General features: G+C 25.6%; 1 protein-coding gene across 5 annotated transcripts in view; it reads right to left on the minus strand.

The window, feature by feature from the left end:
* The window catches only part of LOC127291390 (echinoderm microtubule-associated protein-like 2), a 59,520-nt gene extending 45,874 nt beyond the window's left edge, over positions 1–13,646 (minus strand). For 2 of the 5 annotated variants that reach the window (XM_051320506.1, XM_051320497.1), the window contains exons 1-2: positions 12,889–13,646; positions 5,405–5,514 (exon numbers count right to left, since the gene is read on the minus strand). In XM_051320506.1, the coding sequence (XP_051176463.1) occupies positions 5,405–5,450 (46 nt within the window). In that variant the 5' untranslated portion in view covers positions 5,451–5,514; positions 12,889–13,646. Of the gene's footprint in view, positions 1–5,404; positions 5,519–12,888 lie in introns of all 5 variants that reach the window. The other 3 variants (XM_051320505.1, XM_051320496.1, XM_051320498.1) reach the window with 3 other exon arrangements.
* Between the last annotated feature and the right edge of the window lie 947 nt (positions 13,647–14,593).

Here is a 14,593-nt window from a genome sequence, read left to right on the forward strand (position 1 = left end):
ATTTTCCCGCTCGAATACAAGTTTATTATCACAAGATAATAACGTTCTGACGTTATTAGTCTGTACTCTGTATCTTGAATCAAGTTGATAATTGGGAAAATAATATACCAATAAATTTCATTTTACTGTAAAAAAAGTTTGTGATAAGTAAAGAACATTAAGAAAGATTCGTTATATTTTATATTAGAGAAATAAATGTTATTAAACTCTAAAAACAAAAAGTATTTATTGGTCTCAATGAAGGAGACCATATTAAACGGTTTCAATTTTAAATTTCAATTTCTAAAATTTTTGTATAATTAAAACTTCTTTATTATAATTAAAAACAATTTTAAATACTATTTACAGTATTTCTTTTAAAAAAATTATTTTAATAGCTATCAATTTAGTTCTTTTAGAGGAGCAAGTAGTGATGGTTGTATACATAAAAAAAACATATAGAGTTGAACCATTAATGTCTCAACATTAATCGCGTTGTTGGAGGTATGGTTAAGAAGGAATTTAATGTTGTTTTAATGTGTACTTTCTAGGGTTTTATCGTTTGTACCTTGTAACTTTGAAGTACCGCACGATGAATTTGTAGTGTATATTTTTAGAAACAATTTATCATATACCACCTATGTCATAAATGGGTGTTGTCTATAATAATAATCGTAGGAGTCAGTTAATTGTCGACATTATCACTTCTAATGGCGCCAATAACTTTAGAACACATGCATTTTATGTCACGCGAATCTTCAATAATTTATAATATATATCATAAAAAATATTAATCCAAAATCAAAGCAATAATAATTTATACATATACTGTTAAAATAGAAAGAAAAATTTTAAACAGATTAATAAATTAATTATATAATTAAAGTTATAATAAATGAAATATTATAAATTTTGTATTAAAAAAATAGTCATTTATACCCAATCAAAAATTTACTAATGGCGCAGTACTGACAAATACTGGCGCAGTATTGGCACCCAGTATTGGCGCCAGAGTTGGCGTAACTTTGGGATGATAACATTTTACCAGTATTTGCTGCCAGAGTTGGCAACAGTACTGGTAACCACTACTGGTTCAGTACTGGCTGAGTACTGGTAGTTTTGTAATTTATTGTATACGAAAAGAAAGCTTTAACTGTAACAGAGACAAGTTTCACTGCAATAGTGAAATCTCTGCTCCAATACTTTTTTTTAGGAAAAAGTGTGTGAAATTTTTAGTAACCAAACACAAATTAAATATTAATTAAATTAGTCAACTAACTAATTAATATTTTATTATATATAAAATCGAAAACACCCAGAGTTTTTATTTATTATTAAGTATAATATATATTGCAAATTATTATTTAAAAAAATCAAAAAATAAATATAAAAATAGCTTTATTATAAAACCAAAGTTTTTATAATATATAAAAACAGTTCAGTAAAAATAAAAATGTTTATAAAATAATTATAATGTATATAATTATACAATTAGCTATTTTATTATTTTATTATTATTTGCATCAAAATAAATTTTTGAAACATTTTTTTAAGAAAATATAAGTTGTTTTTTAATTTTTAACAAGTGTTGTCAAGAAAATTTTTTAAAAATTTTATTTTAAAAATTATTAATTTTTTTATAAAAAATTTTATTTATTTTTAGTTTGATCGTTTAAAAAATTTTTTGGTTTATTACATATCTGAAAACAATAAAAAAAACTTGCAAAATGTTTTGGAATTAGTCTCAGGAAACTTTTTGTTTAAATAATTTTACCCACAAAAAAGCAAAATACAATACCTTTTAATTTTCAAAAATAAAATTAAAGTGAAAAAATTTTTATAAACAAAATATTTAAACAAAAAGATTCATCAGGTTCACTCTAGAACTTTTTGTAAACTACACTGAGAAAAATAATTTCGTAATAATAAGAAAATAATTTAGTTGAGCTTTTTTAGTTGGCGTTACTAAAATATGGTTGTCACAACAGAATAGAAAGTGGCAATAAATCGGGAAGTTTAGTTGGCTCTACCAAAAAATATATTTGAAGCTTTCATGTTTACGAACTAAATAGTTTGGTTCCCAGTACTAAATAGCTGACATGCTGTATTGCGCACGCGCTCTTCTCGTAAATATGGCGTCGCTTCCCATTCACGGGATGTCAACATTAACCATATGTCGTTCGCGTCGTGAAGTTTCAGTGTTGAAGTTTTTATGTTTTTCAGACATTTTTTTAAAAAAAAAGTTTGTGTAGTGAAAATAAATAAATAAAACTTGTTACAAGAACGAAAGTTTTTTTCCAGCTTTTATACATTGTGAAAATGATTTAATCTCAAATTGTTAGTAGGATTCGTAGAGTAGTGGTCAGCGTTCTCGACTAGCGTTGCGTAGTCTGAGGGTTCGAGCCCCAGCAGTGTTAGGTTTTTTCCGCGATAGAAATTAATTTAAGTAGGCATAGGTAGGATATATAAAGAGAAAAGCTCGGAGAAAAGGGTGAAACAAAAAAATAAGTTGGTTGAGAAAACAAAAAAAAAATTTTCATTTAACTAAATTTTTTGTTTGCTTAAAAACAATAAGTTAGTTGTGCAAAACAAAAAATTTGGTAGACCGAACAAAATGATTCAACGAAAAAATTTAGTAGCCCGAACCAAACGGATTAGTTGCACATATATCAAATAAAAAATTTGGTAGAGAGAACCAAACTTTGGTAGATGATACTAAACATTTTTCTCAGTGTAGTATTAATCAAAAAGAAAATCTATTTCAGCTAGTACTGGCTCAATATCGGTTCAGTACTGGTTTGCCAGTACTGGGAGGGTGGTACTGCACCAGTACTGATACAATGAAAATACCAGTACTGGTTCAGTACAGACTGACCAGCCTCGGCAGCCAATACTGAACCAGTACTGCGCCAGTAGTTAACTCTGGTATAATACTGAAATTTTTGGTTGGGATAATTACTGAATTAATGAATTAAAAATATTTTAATTTAAATAATGTATTAACGGAATTCTACTTTTATGTATAATTATAAGAAATTGTACATTCTTATATATACATATAAATACTAGAGGGGCTACGCCCCCCTGCGCGCTTCGCGCGCCAACCCCCCTATTTTAATCATTTTTTTTTAATTTTCCATTGATCTTATTTTTCTAAATGAACTACCTATTTCAAAGAATTATTATTACAAATTCATTAAAATCTGAATAAATATTATTAAAATTAAAATTATTAAATTTTAATTAATAAATTAATTAAATTAATAATCAATAAATAATTAAATAAATTAAAATCGACTTTAAGAAATTATTTTTAAAAATAATTTCAATGAAATTGCCTAAAAACCAATAAATTATTAAAAAGTCTTGAAACGAACATAACCTTTAAATTCAAGTCATTTTTGGCGGAAACTCCACCTTCACTTGCGGCTATATTGAAAGTCTTGAAATTTACATAACCTTAAAATTTATGTCATTTTTGGCGGGAAATATAGAGAGAGATGAGGGAAGGGGGAAGGACTTACTGCTTTATTAGGGTCTTAAAACAAACATAACCTCAAAATTTAGGTCAATTTTTGACGGAGGAGGGGAAATGAGAGGAGGGAGGGGGGACTTGCGGCTATATTCAGAGCCTTGAAACGAACATAACCTCAAAATTTAGGTCATTTCTGGCGGGGGAGGGGAGGGGACTTGCGGCTATATTCAGAGTCTTGAAACGAACATAACCTCAAAATTTAGGTCATTTTTGACGGAGGAGGGGAGGGGACTTGCGGCTAAATTCAGAGCCTTGAAACGAACATAACCTCAAAATTTAGGAGGGGGGACCCCCGTCCTAGGTCAAGAATTCTTGAAACAGCGGTGGCGGCGGAGGCGGCGATATCTTTTTGTAATATAGGAAGATATATATAAGTAATTATTTTGATTAGACAATAATGAATTGGAATTTCAAATCGTATAATTGCATCAAACAGATAGAAAATTGCAACGTCTTTCTAATTATAAAAATTGCTATAATAGATCTATTATTAATGAAGTAATTCACATTTTGTCGTGCATTTGCATTCTTTATAAATAAAAGAAGTGAAAGTTGAGAAGATTTCAGAATAAATTTATATAAATTTTTAATTCTCAGATGCTTTATGTATATATATCTTCATATTCATTTGATTATGTTTTTTTTCCATAAATCAATAATTCGAAATTCTAATTTTATATTTTGTATATTTAAGTGCTATGGCTCAAGGAGACCGCTGGGTCATTATATTAAATAAAAAAAAAAATAAATAAATATGAATAATAATTTTAGAATTGAATTTTTTTTCTTACATTTTATTTTCATTTTAATGAATTTTTATTAAAATGAAATTTTTTTTCTCAGAAATCCATTGTTTTTGGAATAAATTTTTCAGTGCATAGAATTTGTATAATTCTGTTAAATAAAAATTTGATTTAATATAAATTTCAAATTGAGTTTTGCCTAATGCAATTTCCTATCAATATATACATAATATAATAGAAGTTCCGGCATATGAAAATTTGGCTAAAAATAAATTCTATGCTAAATAAAAATTTAATTTTAATAAAAATTCCAGGATGTGTAAATTTAATTTAATTAAAAATTGACCTTAAAAAAGTTAGGCTATAAATAAAAAATTCGGCCTTATAAATTTTGTCTAAGTGAATTTTAGGGATTACTTTCGCGTCTTATATATATAAATTATCTACAATGAATTTGTGCCCAGAAAACAAGTGTTTTGAAAATATTTTGAGATACTTTATAATGATGGAAATAATATTAAAAATGATTTTCAAGTATTTTGGCATGAAACTTTTTTATACAATAACGCATAAATAACCGTTATAAATAACCGGTTAAGAGTAAAAGACGATATCGAGGTATTTAATAATATATATCTGAATAAGGAACAGGATGGACCAAAGGCGGCGCACCTTATACAATGTAACGTCATTTTGCCACCTTGAATGGCTTACATAACAATTGCCACTGTGCAAATACAAACATATATATTGTTTGGGTCATAGGTGTATAAACACGTAGGTGTTGTTTAATACATAAGGACCAACCCTCATAAAAACGACCTTTCAAAGCATATAATAATCTTTTTAAAAGCAACACCTCGTCCTTGAAGTATGACTTCTTAATTATCCTTTACATTTACACTAAACCAAGACCTTTTGTTCTTTACATCTATATCAATATATATATATAGATGCTCCCAAGAATAATATACGCCAATATCATAAATTGCTTGATAATTGATCCTTTCCTTTTTAAATATTATTAAAAAATTTTCCATATAAAGAACAAATTAATTTTCTAACATAATATTGCTTTATAATAAAAAGGAGTATAATAATAGTAAAGTAAAATAATAATAAATTGCAAATATTGTATAATATTTACCCATTTCGTGACTCGTATCCTGCAGTTGATGCCCGTTTACGCGCATCGTCGAAACCAGAATTTTCTTTTCATAATTCGAAGACCATACACATACACACACGTTCTCCTCTCTTTCTGAAAACATTGACATTATCTAAGATTAAAAACTTTAGTCTGCGAAATCGATTATAATTGCATAACTTTTTGATAAGATATTACATATATATATAAATATTTTTCCGGAATTGACATATAAAGATGCTTTTTATACATTTACAATTGCACTTTCAAGTTAATTCAGAAAAACGAATTATAGGTTATGTTTATCTTGATTAAATGTTCCTTTTTATTTATAAATATATGAAATCAAAATCAGTTTTTATTGAATATTTTAAACTTAAACATTAATGATTTGTATATTGAGAGTTGATTTCACTGAGAGAAATGGATAGTAAGAATTTGATAGTAAAAAGAAAGATTGTACAAGGTACTATCATTGTGTTACTGACAAGAATCTACTATCAACATTTTACTATCCAAGATGTTACCCAAAGACGTAAAATATGTTAGCTTTTGGATTGTAGTCACTACTATCAAATATTGTAAGAATTAAATGTGAGCGCATGCGCTGATTGTGGTGTATACTTCGCCTATTCAATTGCGGTCCTTGTGTTTTCACGCACGTGTTTATATATAGTGAAAAAAGTTGTGAATAAAAAAATGGACGAGTGTGTTAAAAATTTATTAATGTCGTGGAATATGGAATCTTTGATTCCATCTTTTGGAGGTAGGTTTATTATTTTGATTGAATTAGCGAAGACTGAAGTGTGAACGTGTTTATAACCTTAAAACAATTTTGCGTTGTTTAGACGGTGAAATTGATGAAGAATCGTTTTACTTACTGGACAATGATACAATATCACTCATTATACCAAAACCAGAACCTCGCTTAAAATTTTTTAAAAAATTTCAAGATTACAAAAATCAAGTAAGTTTTTTTTTCGTTTGTATAAATGTACATGTGTTTATTGAAATTTTTTTTTGGAAAAAAAACTTTTTCATATTTTTTCTTACTTTTTTTAAACTTAAAAATTAGTAAAATAATACAAATTCAATTGACTCTGTGAAAAAAATATACCGTTTGATAAATATATTTATGTTTAAGCAAGTCCTTTTTATAGACGGAGTGAAACAATAGACATACTCTTTTTTATGTAAAAAGTTTAAAGTTTAAATTCTTATCGAAATGTCTTATTAAAATAAAATGAAATTATTTAAGTTTACAAAAAAGCGAGGTTAGGTTCGTGTATATTTGCCACTCGAGAACGTAAAGAGATCGTATAAAATTTTTAACATCAAAGATTGTAAATTGTACAATCAAATTTCTATAATCATCTGATAGTAAATACTACAATCTATATCGCTGTCTGTATATTTAGCACTAAATATGGTTGCCCTTAACATCATTATGTTACCCAGTAGCATAAATTTCTCTCCGTGTTGCTTTGTCTATTTTCAATTAAAAATTTTAAAACATAACCTAAATTTTTTTTTTGCTTCTTATGTACCTTTCTTCGAAGCACGAAACATATATGATATAATTTGAAGATTTTATAAATCCCGTACAGAAATTTTTAAAGGGCCCTGGCAGAGCTCGCGTCGGGAAGCTCCAAATTCGTATGAAACAGGGAACCCGATTGGAGCCACATCGATTTAAATCGGGGCCCAACCAGGGCCTGGTTTGGCCCCGGTCGGTTTCCCTGTTTCAACCAGGTCAGGGTTAGTTTGTTGAATTTCTGCACGGGATATAAGAACTCATTTAATGTTCTCAGTATGTCTATATATTAATAGAATCTCCTTTCAATTTGAGAGGATACAATACTCTTCATTCAGAACAAAATTCAGAATAAAATTTTTTAAGTTGTTTGAACCTAAAGATTTTTTCACCTCTTAAATAAAGAGAAACTTTCCATGAAAGAGGAAAATGCTAAACATACTTCTTTTGTTATTCTTCTTTTTTTTTAAAAAAAAAATAAAGGCTTCTAAAAGAAAAAATATTTTTATTTTGAGTGGGTAACTTGATGGGCTATATGATTTTAAAAGAGGAAGATATTTTTCCTCTCAAAATAAAAGGAATCAGATATCGAGAGAGAATATTTTCTATTTTACACCTTTATAGAGGCAAATTTTTTTCCTTCATTTCGCTGGAAGTCGACAAGGCGAAACGCAAAACCGGTAAGCATTGACCTGGCAGCAGAATCCTGCCTTATTGGTCCAAGTCAAACCCCACGGAGCTTATTTTACTTCAACATATACGCATATATATATATATATATATATTTGTGCAATCTCCGTAACACCATAATTGAATGTAGATTGCTAACAGGCCCAACATGATGGAAAAAAATTTGCTATGACAGTTTACTAAATCTTTTGAAAATATTCAATATGATAATCATCATATTTCAATTTTTATGTCTAAAATATTCAATTACTAGAAAAAAAAATTTATTTTATTATACCAAAGGGAATTTTTTATTTATTTTATTAATTCTTCGATTCTTCTTTTATTAATACAAATTTTATATAAATAAAAATCCTTGATTTTATTATTCAAATAATATATATCGGTGTAAGGGACCTTAGCCGCAAACAAATTTTAGGTTATGTTTATATTTTTTAAAGTAATTCTCCAAAAAGATGATTAACTCTTACACTGATGTTTGAATTTTCATTAGATCAGAAACTTTAAATAAAAACTGATTTTGATTTTGCATATTAAAAATAAACGATTAATTAAGGTAAAACTATTACTAAACATAACCTACAATTAGTTTGCAGCTGTAAGGTCCCTTTCACCGTGCAGCGTCACAAATATATATATATATTTGAAAAAGAAATCAAAAGTGATTTTGAAATGTACAATAAAGAAGAATGACAAACATTTTTTCCAGTTGATTATTGAAAGTGAACACATTAAATAGATTTCCAAATGTTTGATTAACAAATGCCTTAATGACATAATGATCAATTAAGAAATGATAGATCAAAAATTAGAGCACTAAATGAGGTAGAATGAAAGGAAAATTAATGATCATATATTGAATAAAACATGACTCATTATAGAACTCTTTGTCATTAAAGAAAAATGAAAAAAATTGACGAAACTATGAATTTATAATTATAATTTCAACAATCGTTTATATATACTGAAATTTCCGGTTCAAGGAGAAAAAAAAATCGGAAACACTCACTTTTTATTATTCTTTGTAAATATTCCCACGTTTTGCTATAAATTCTCATTATTGTTTGCGCGACGTTGGTAAATTTTCTAAAATGATCCCATTAAGATTTCTATATGTTATTCGTATATAATATTCGTATAATGAATAATTAAAATATAGTAAATTAATGTAAAAATAAAAAAATTTTGCAAATTTGACTAATTGAATTAGTTACAAAGAAATTTTTTTTTATTTTAACATAATCAAAAAATGAATTTAACAATTGGTTATTGTTAACTAAAAGATTAGTGGAAATTAATATTTTGCGGGAAATAAAATAAAATAGAATATTTTTTAGGTGATATTTGTTAAAATTAAATGAGATAATTTCCAAATAACTGGTTTTTGTATTAAGACACACATATTTGCACTTCTATAGAGTGGACTACCTTGCTTGCTACCATCTTGGTTGCACACCTATAAGGTCAGTCAACTGCAACGCCATGCCAACTATGCATTTGCATGTATACACACAACCATATTTGTATATATATATGTTTGTCATTTTTTATATTCCTTTACATCATCAAAGTTATTGTGTAATCCATAAAAGTATATATATATTTATTTATACAATAAATATTGGAAAATCTTCTGAACAACTCAATTCTAAAATATATGATATAAAAACATAAGAGAACAGAAAAATAAAAATTTCAAATGGAAATTCTTAGGTAGAACAATATAAAAAGAAAATATTGCCTTTAAGTAATCTTCATATTAAACTTGAAAAAAAAAACTTTACTATACTCAAAGCTGGTTTACGACAAAATTTAGGGAATTAAATAGCAGAATTTTTAGATAGATACTGGTGTTTGTTTAACAAGAATTTCTGGTTAAATTGATGAACCAAAAGTTTTGAACGTTCAAATGAACAAAAACATTTTTTTCAATCTATAAATTATTAGAAATTATAATGTCAATGTAAAATGAAACAGTAAATTAAACAAATATTAAATTAATAACTTCTTTTTAGATATATTTAAAACAATATTTTTTAATAAAATTCGTACTTAAAGAAGATACAAAAAAAATTTTGTTCATTTGAATGTTCAAAACTTTTGGCTCATTTAAATTGACCGGAAGTTAACAAAAAAATTTTCAACCATTTTTTCTAATATTTCTAACCAGCAAAAGTATTTAGGATATATATTTAACATTTTATTTTGGTTAGACTAACCAGGATTTTTTTTTATATTTTACAGTATAAAAAATATTAGTTTTTCAAATTCATTTATAGAGAATATAATATATATATATATATATATATATATATATATATATATATATACCTATGATAAAACACAAATATAATTATTATTCTAGGGTTTAATATTGATTACATTTTCATGTGATTTTTGCGCTTAAATTAAGCAATTAAGAATGATAGACATCATTATGAAAGAAGATGTATTTTTTTCCAGAATTGTAAATTAAAGCAGATTTACGTTCTATGTTTTCTTCTCACGAAAATACGATTACCATGACGAGGCTAGAGTTAAAAATGACAAGTATTGTACCTATGCTTTATATATATATATATATATCTGACATAACAAGAAACATTGCGCCTCAGTGTGAGAAGGATAATATTCACCCGAGCCAGTTATCTCTTGGTATAATAATAATAATAATGATAATAATAATTTAGAATTCATTGATCCATAAGATAAGAAGATATATATATATATATATATATTCAATGTTGCATTGGGATACAATTTTGATTATATATTATACATATTCCAACGTGTGTGATTGAATTCAATTTTATTGTATTCATATGTTAAAAATTCTACAATTTCCCTTGAAATAAATTACAGTATACATTATTCTCATATATATATTTAAATATAGATCCGATAATTTCCTATATGTATATTAACAATGTTGTGAGATTTCATATGATTTTACATAAAAATTATTTTTTTATCTGTTCCTATTTTCGATTGCATATTATGTAAATGTCAGTTAATAAATGATGCTGAAGTCCGCAACGTTTTTATAAACGAAAACGAAAAAATAATTAGACAATATCTATTACTTTGGGTTAAAATTAAATTTATTCATGGGTAACTGATTTTTATAAAAGTATATTAATTTTTTGAAAGTTTGTGCAAATCAAAATTAGACATAAATTGACATGAAAAAATAATTCTATTTTAATTTTTCGTTATTGAAAACGTTGCGAACTTCAACATCATGTTAATAAATAATTTTTTTAAATTTTTTCTTTTTATTTATTAAATTAATTTAATTTTTTAATAATAATTAATTAATTTTAATAATTAAATTTTTCTTTTTTATTGAATTAATTAAACTTGATGATCTTTTCATTCACCTATAAGATAAGTAGAATAGAATATGTATTTTAATGTATAGTTAAATATTTATGATAATTTGATAAAATTTTTTATAAAACTGATAAGACTGATAAAATTTAAAGACACTTTTTTTTTAATTAAAGAGAAATCGTGCAGAGAGTATATATATATTGTCTTAACACTTAGAATAAAAAATTATTATCTGTATTTTTAACTTTTAAAATGAATTTCTTTGATTTAAAAAAAGAGTTTTTTTTTACTGAACGAAAGCATTTTGAAAAATTTTTTCTATTTAGATAAAGTTTTCTTAAAAAACAATAATTTTGATTTTTCTAATATATTTTTATAGAAAATCAAAAATTCACTTAGGATAATTTTTTTTCTTTTTTTCTAGAAATATCTTTTTTTTATCCTTTTTAAAGAGCAACTATATTTCAAATTTTAATGACAATTGATTACAAATCATTGAAGTTGAAATAAGTAAGAAACTTTCGAGAAAATTGTCACCTTATATAAGCTATATTATATTCACCATTGGATTTACTAGATCATCAAATAATTACTTGTCAAGTATCAAATATATGAAGACTATATATATGAGAAATCAGGTCATGAATTACAAAAATTATATACATATTTCAGTTTAATGACTATTTTACAAAACTTTAAATATACATAATTATAAAATTTCACGGATTAGTAATTTATCGAAAAGATTTCTTCATAAACCTCTGCTACAGTTTAAGAATTTTTTTTTTTCATTTTGGACTTGTTACAGTAAAGAATGACACTAACAATAAGTATATATAATCAAGTAAAAAAAAGAGATTTTATTAGAATGTTTTTACCGGTTAAAAAATGTATAACATTATATGAGAAAATTTTTTTTATTCTATAACTGTAAAATGTGTTAAGTGATAACAAAGTGTTTCTTCATATTTTTTTTCACTTAGAAATAAAATATTAAAGGTATTCATTAGAGAAAAATTTAGGGAAAAAGAGTTTATTATTTATAGTAATACCTTGTAACGTTTCTTTTTTTTATATACATATATATATGTCAGGAATTTTTATGAGAATATTCTCCAAGATTTTTTGGTGAACTTTTTTTAAAAAAAAAAAAAAAAAATTTGTTCAACTTTTGCAAATGACGTATACATTTTATGGACATTAACAAGTAAATTTACACAAACTCTTTTATAATTCAAACATAATTTAACGAAGAATTTACTTCTGAAATTATTTTATAAACAATTGCGACGCAAGTATGAAAGGATTTTAAATAAAATAATGTTATTTTTCTTTTCATATATATATATATTTGTAACTTTTGGAATTTGGAGAATTTACAAATTTCCATGTCATCAAAAATTTTAATTAAAAAATTTAATTCAAATCTAATGCATTTTCAAAATATTAAAATGTTAAGCCATTTTGGAATTTGGAAAATATCCGATTTTAAAAATGGAAAAATATATAATTTTTATTTAATTATAATTTAAGTTTTAAATTTATTTAAATTTACACTTTAAGTATTTTTCTTTGCTTTCTAGAAGAATTTCCGCAACATTAATTTTAATTTTCAATATACAAGCCGGAGATTAATAATTATAAAGATTCTCCAATTATTATTTGATTATTATTGTTATATTATTAATTTTATTATTATTATTATTGTTATTCTAATTATTAAACTCATTAAATTTAATCAAATTGGCATATGGTAATAAATGGGAAATGATTAAATAATATTTGTAAAATTCGAATGTAAACAGAGAATACCAAAAACACGTTGAAATGTATATATAGTTAACATATACAACTATGTAGAAAATCGCACACATGGTTAAACAGCCTCTCGATATTTGCAGATCTAAAAATATATATTCATACATACCTGCGTGAAACGCAAACGTATCGTATTTCTCGTTTGGTTGTTGCGAGATTTCGTCTCACTGCAATAGTTTCTCAAGATACATTCTAAGCTGAGGTTCAATAATAGTGAGTTTGCACATTCTTAAAGACTATATGGTCACACACACATTTATATATAGCAAAATATATTGCAAACTATATATATATATATATATATATATATATATATTATAAAATACACCCACACTTTGTTTTCGTCGCACACCCGTCAAATGAAAAGTAACTTTTTACTTTTATATATTTATAAAGTAATTTCACCGTTTTTCATTTGCAAACAATAAAAATTTATTTTGGCGAAAAAAAAAGAAATTTTCGCACGAACGCGTTATGGTTCACCACTATATATATATATATATATATATATGCGAAAAGAAAAAAGAGGAAGCGGCGCCGGAAGTTCCACTTGGTCGGCGTCTAAAGTAGCTAACCTTTCTTTTTTTTTCTCTCCCACCCCTCTCCTCTTTGCACGTTTTTCCGAACTTTAAATATTTAAAAAAAAATATATACAAATATTCTCTTTTTTTGCTAAAGGATTTTTTTTTTTTTTAATAATTGTTTTAAAATTATTTAACGTTTAAAGAAAAACGTATGGAAATATTGTTTAAAAGTTAAAAATATAAGACACAATATTTAATATTGTTCACCAGTTATGTATCTGCAAAGAAGGTAGCGATTGACGGAACCTTACACTCGAGATCGCAACCAAGTACTGGCAACAGGTGAGTCGTGCCAACAGTTTGAGTCCAGGGACGGCTGTTTTACCTACCTTGTGGGTGACAGGTGTGCTCTCACTGCTGTTTCCTTGTCAGTTGACGGTTTTACGATTATAAGCGAAAAAAAAAGAAAATAAAAATACCTGACCATGACGAGAAAAATAATTCAAGGGTTTTTCATTTAAATTTGTATACGTTTTAATTTGAAAATTATTCATTTATTTCATTAATTGTTTATATTGTTTAAACAATTTTTTTAATTGGAAAATTTTTAATATTAATGAAACTTATATATATATGTAATAAATAATACAAAGAAAATTGTTTATTTTTTTTCTTAACAAAACATATTTGATTGAAGAAAGGGACCTTAGAAGCAAAAAATTATAGATTAGGTTTTAAAATTTTTAAGTGAAAACATAGGGTCAACTGGGGTAAATCCGAACGCTTTTAGTAAGTTTCAACAATAACATAAGTTTTTTCTTTAAAAAAAAAATACTTCCGGTATTCTGGTGCATGAAGTTGTTACTTTACTTCCATAGAACAATTTTATGGGGTAGAAAAAATTTTTGATAAATTACAATCGCAGGAAACTTAGCGTTCGTATTTACCTCGATACTTTGCAACTTTCCTAAAATATGGGGGTAAATACGAACGCCACTGTATTTCAGAAAAATCTTAGGGAAAATAAATTTAAAGTATTGCAATTGTTAAACTTATATAAAAACTCAAAAAAAATACGATAATAAACCTATTATGTAATAATGCATCATATATAAATACAAAAATCAAACAGGTTAAAAATTAAAATGCATTACACAATTAAAACCTTCAATAACTTTATCAAATCATAACGGATTTTTGCAAAACTTGCTACAGAAAGTATTTTGGAATGATTGAATGTAAATACAAAAATAAAAGTCAAATTTTTTAAATTCAAAATGGCGTACTTTC

This window comes from Leptopilina boulardi, unplaced genomic scaffold (genome assembly GCF_019393585.1).
Source record: "Leptopilina boulardi isolate dan_hultmark-lab unplaced genomic scaffold, ZJU_Lbou_2.1 LbouV2_137, whole genome shotgun sequence".
Lineage (NCBI taxonomy): Eukaryota > Metazoa > Arthropoda > Insecta > Hymenoptera > Figitidae > Leptopilina > Leptopilina boulardi.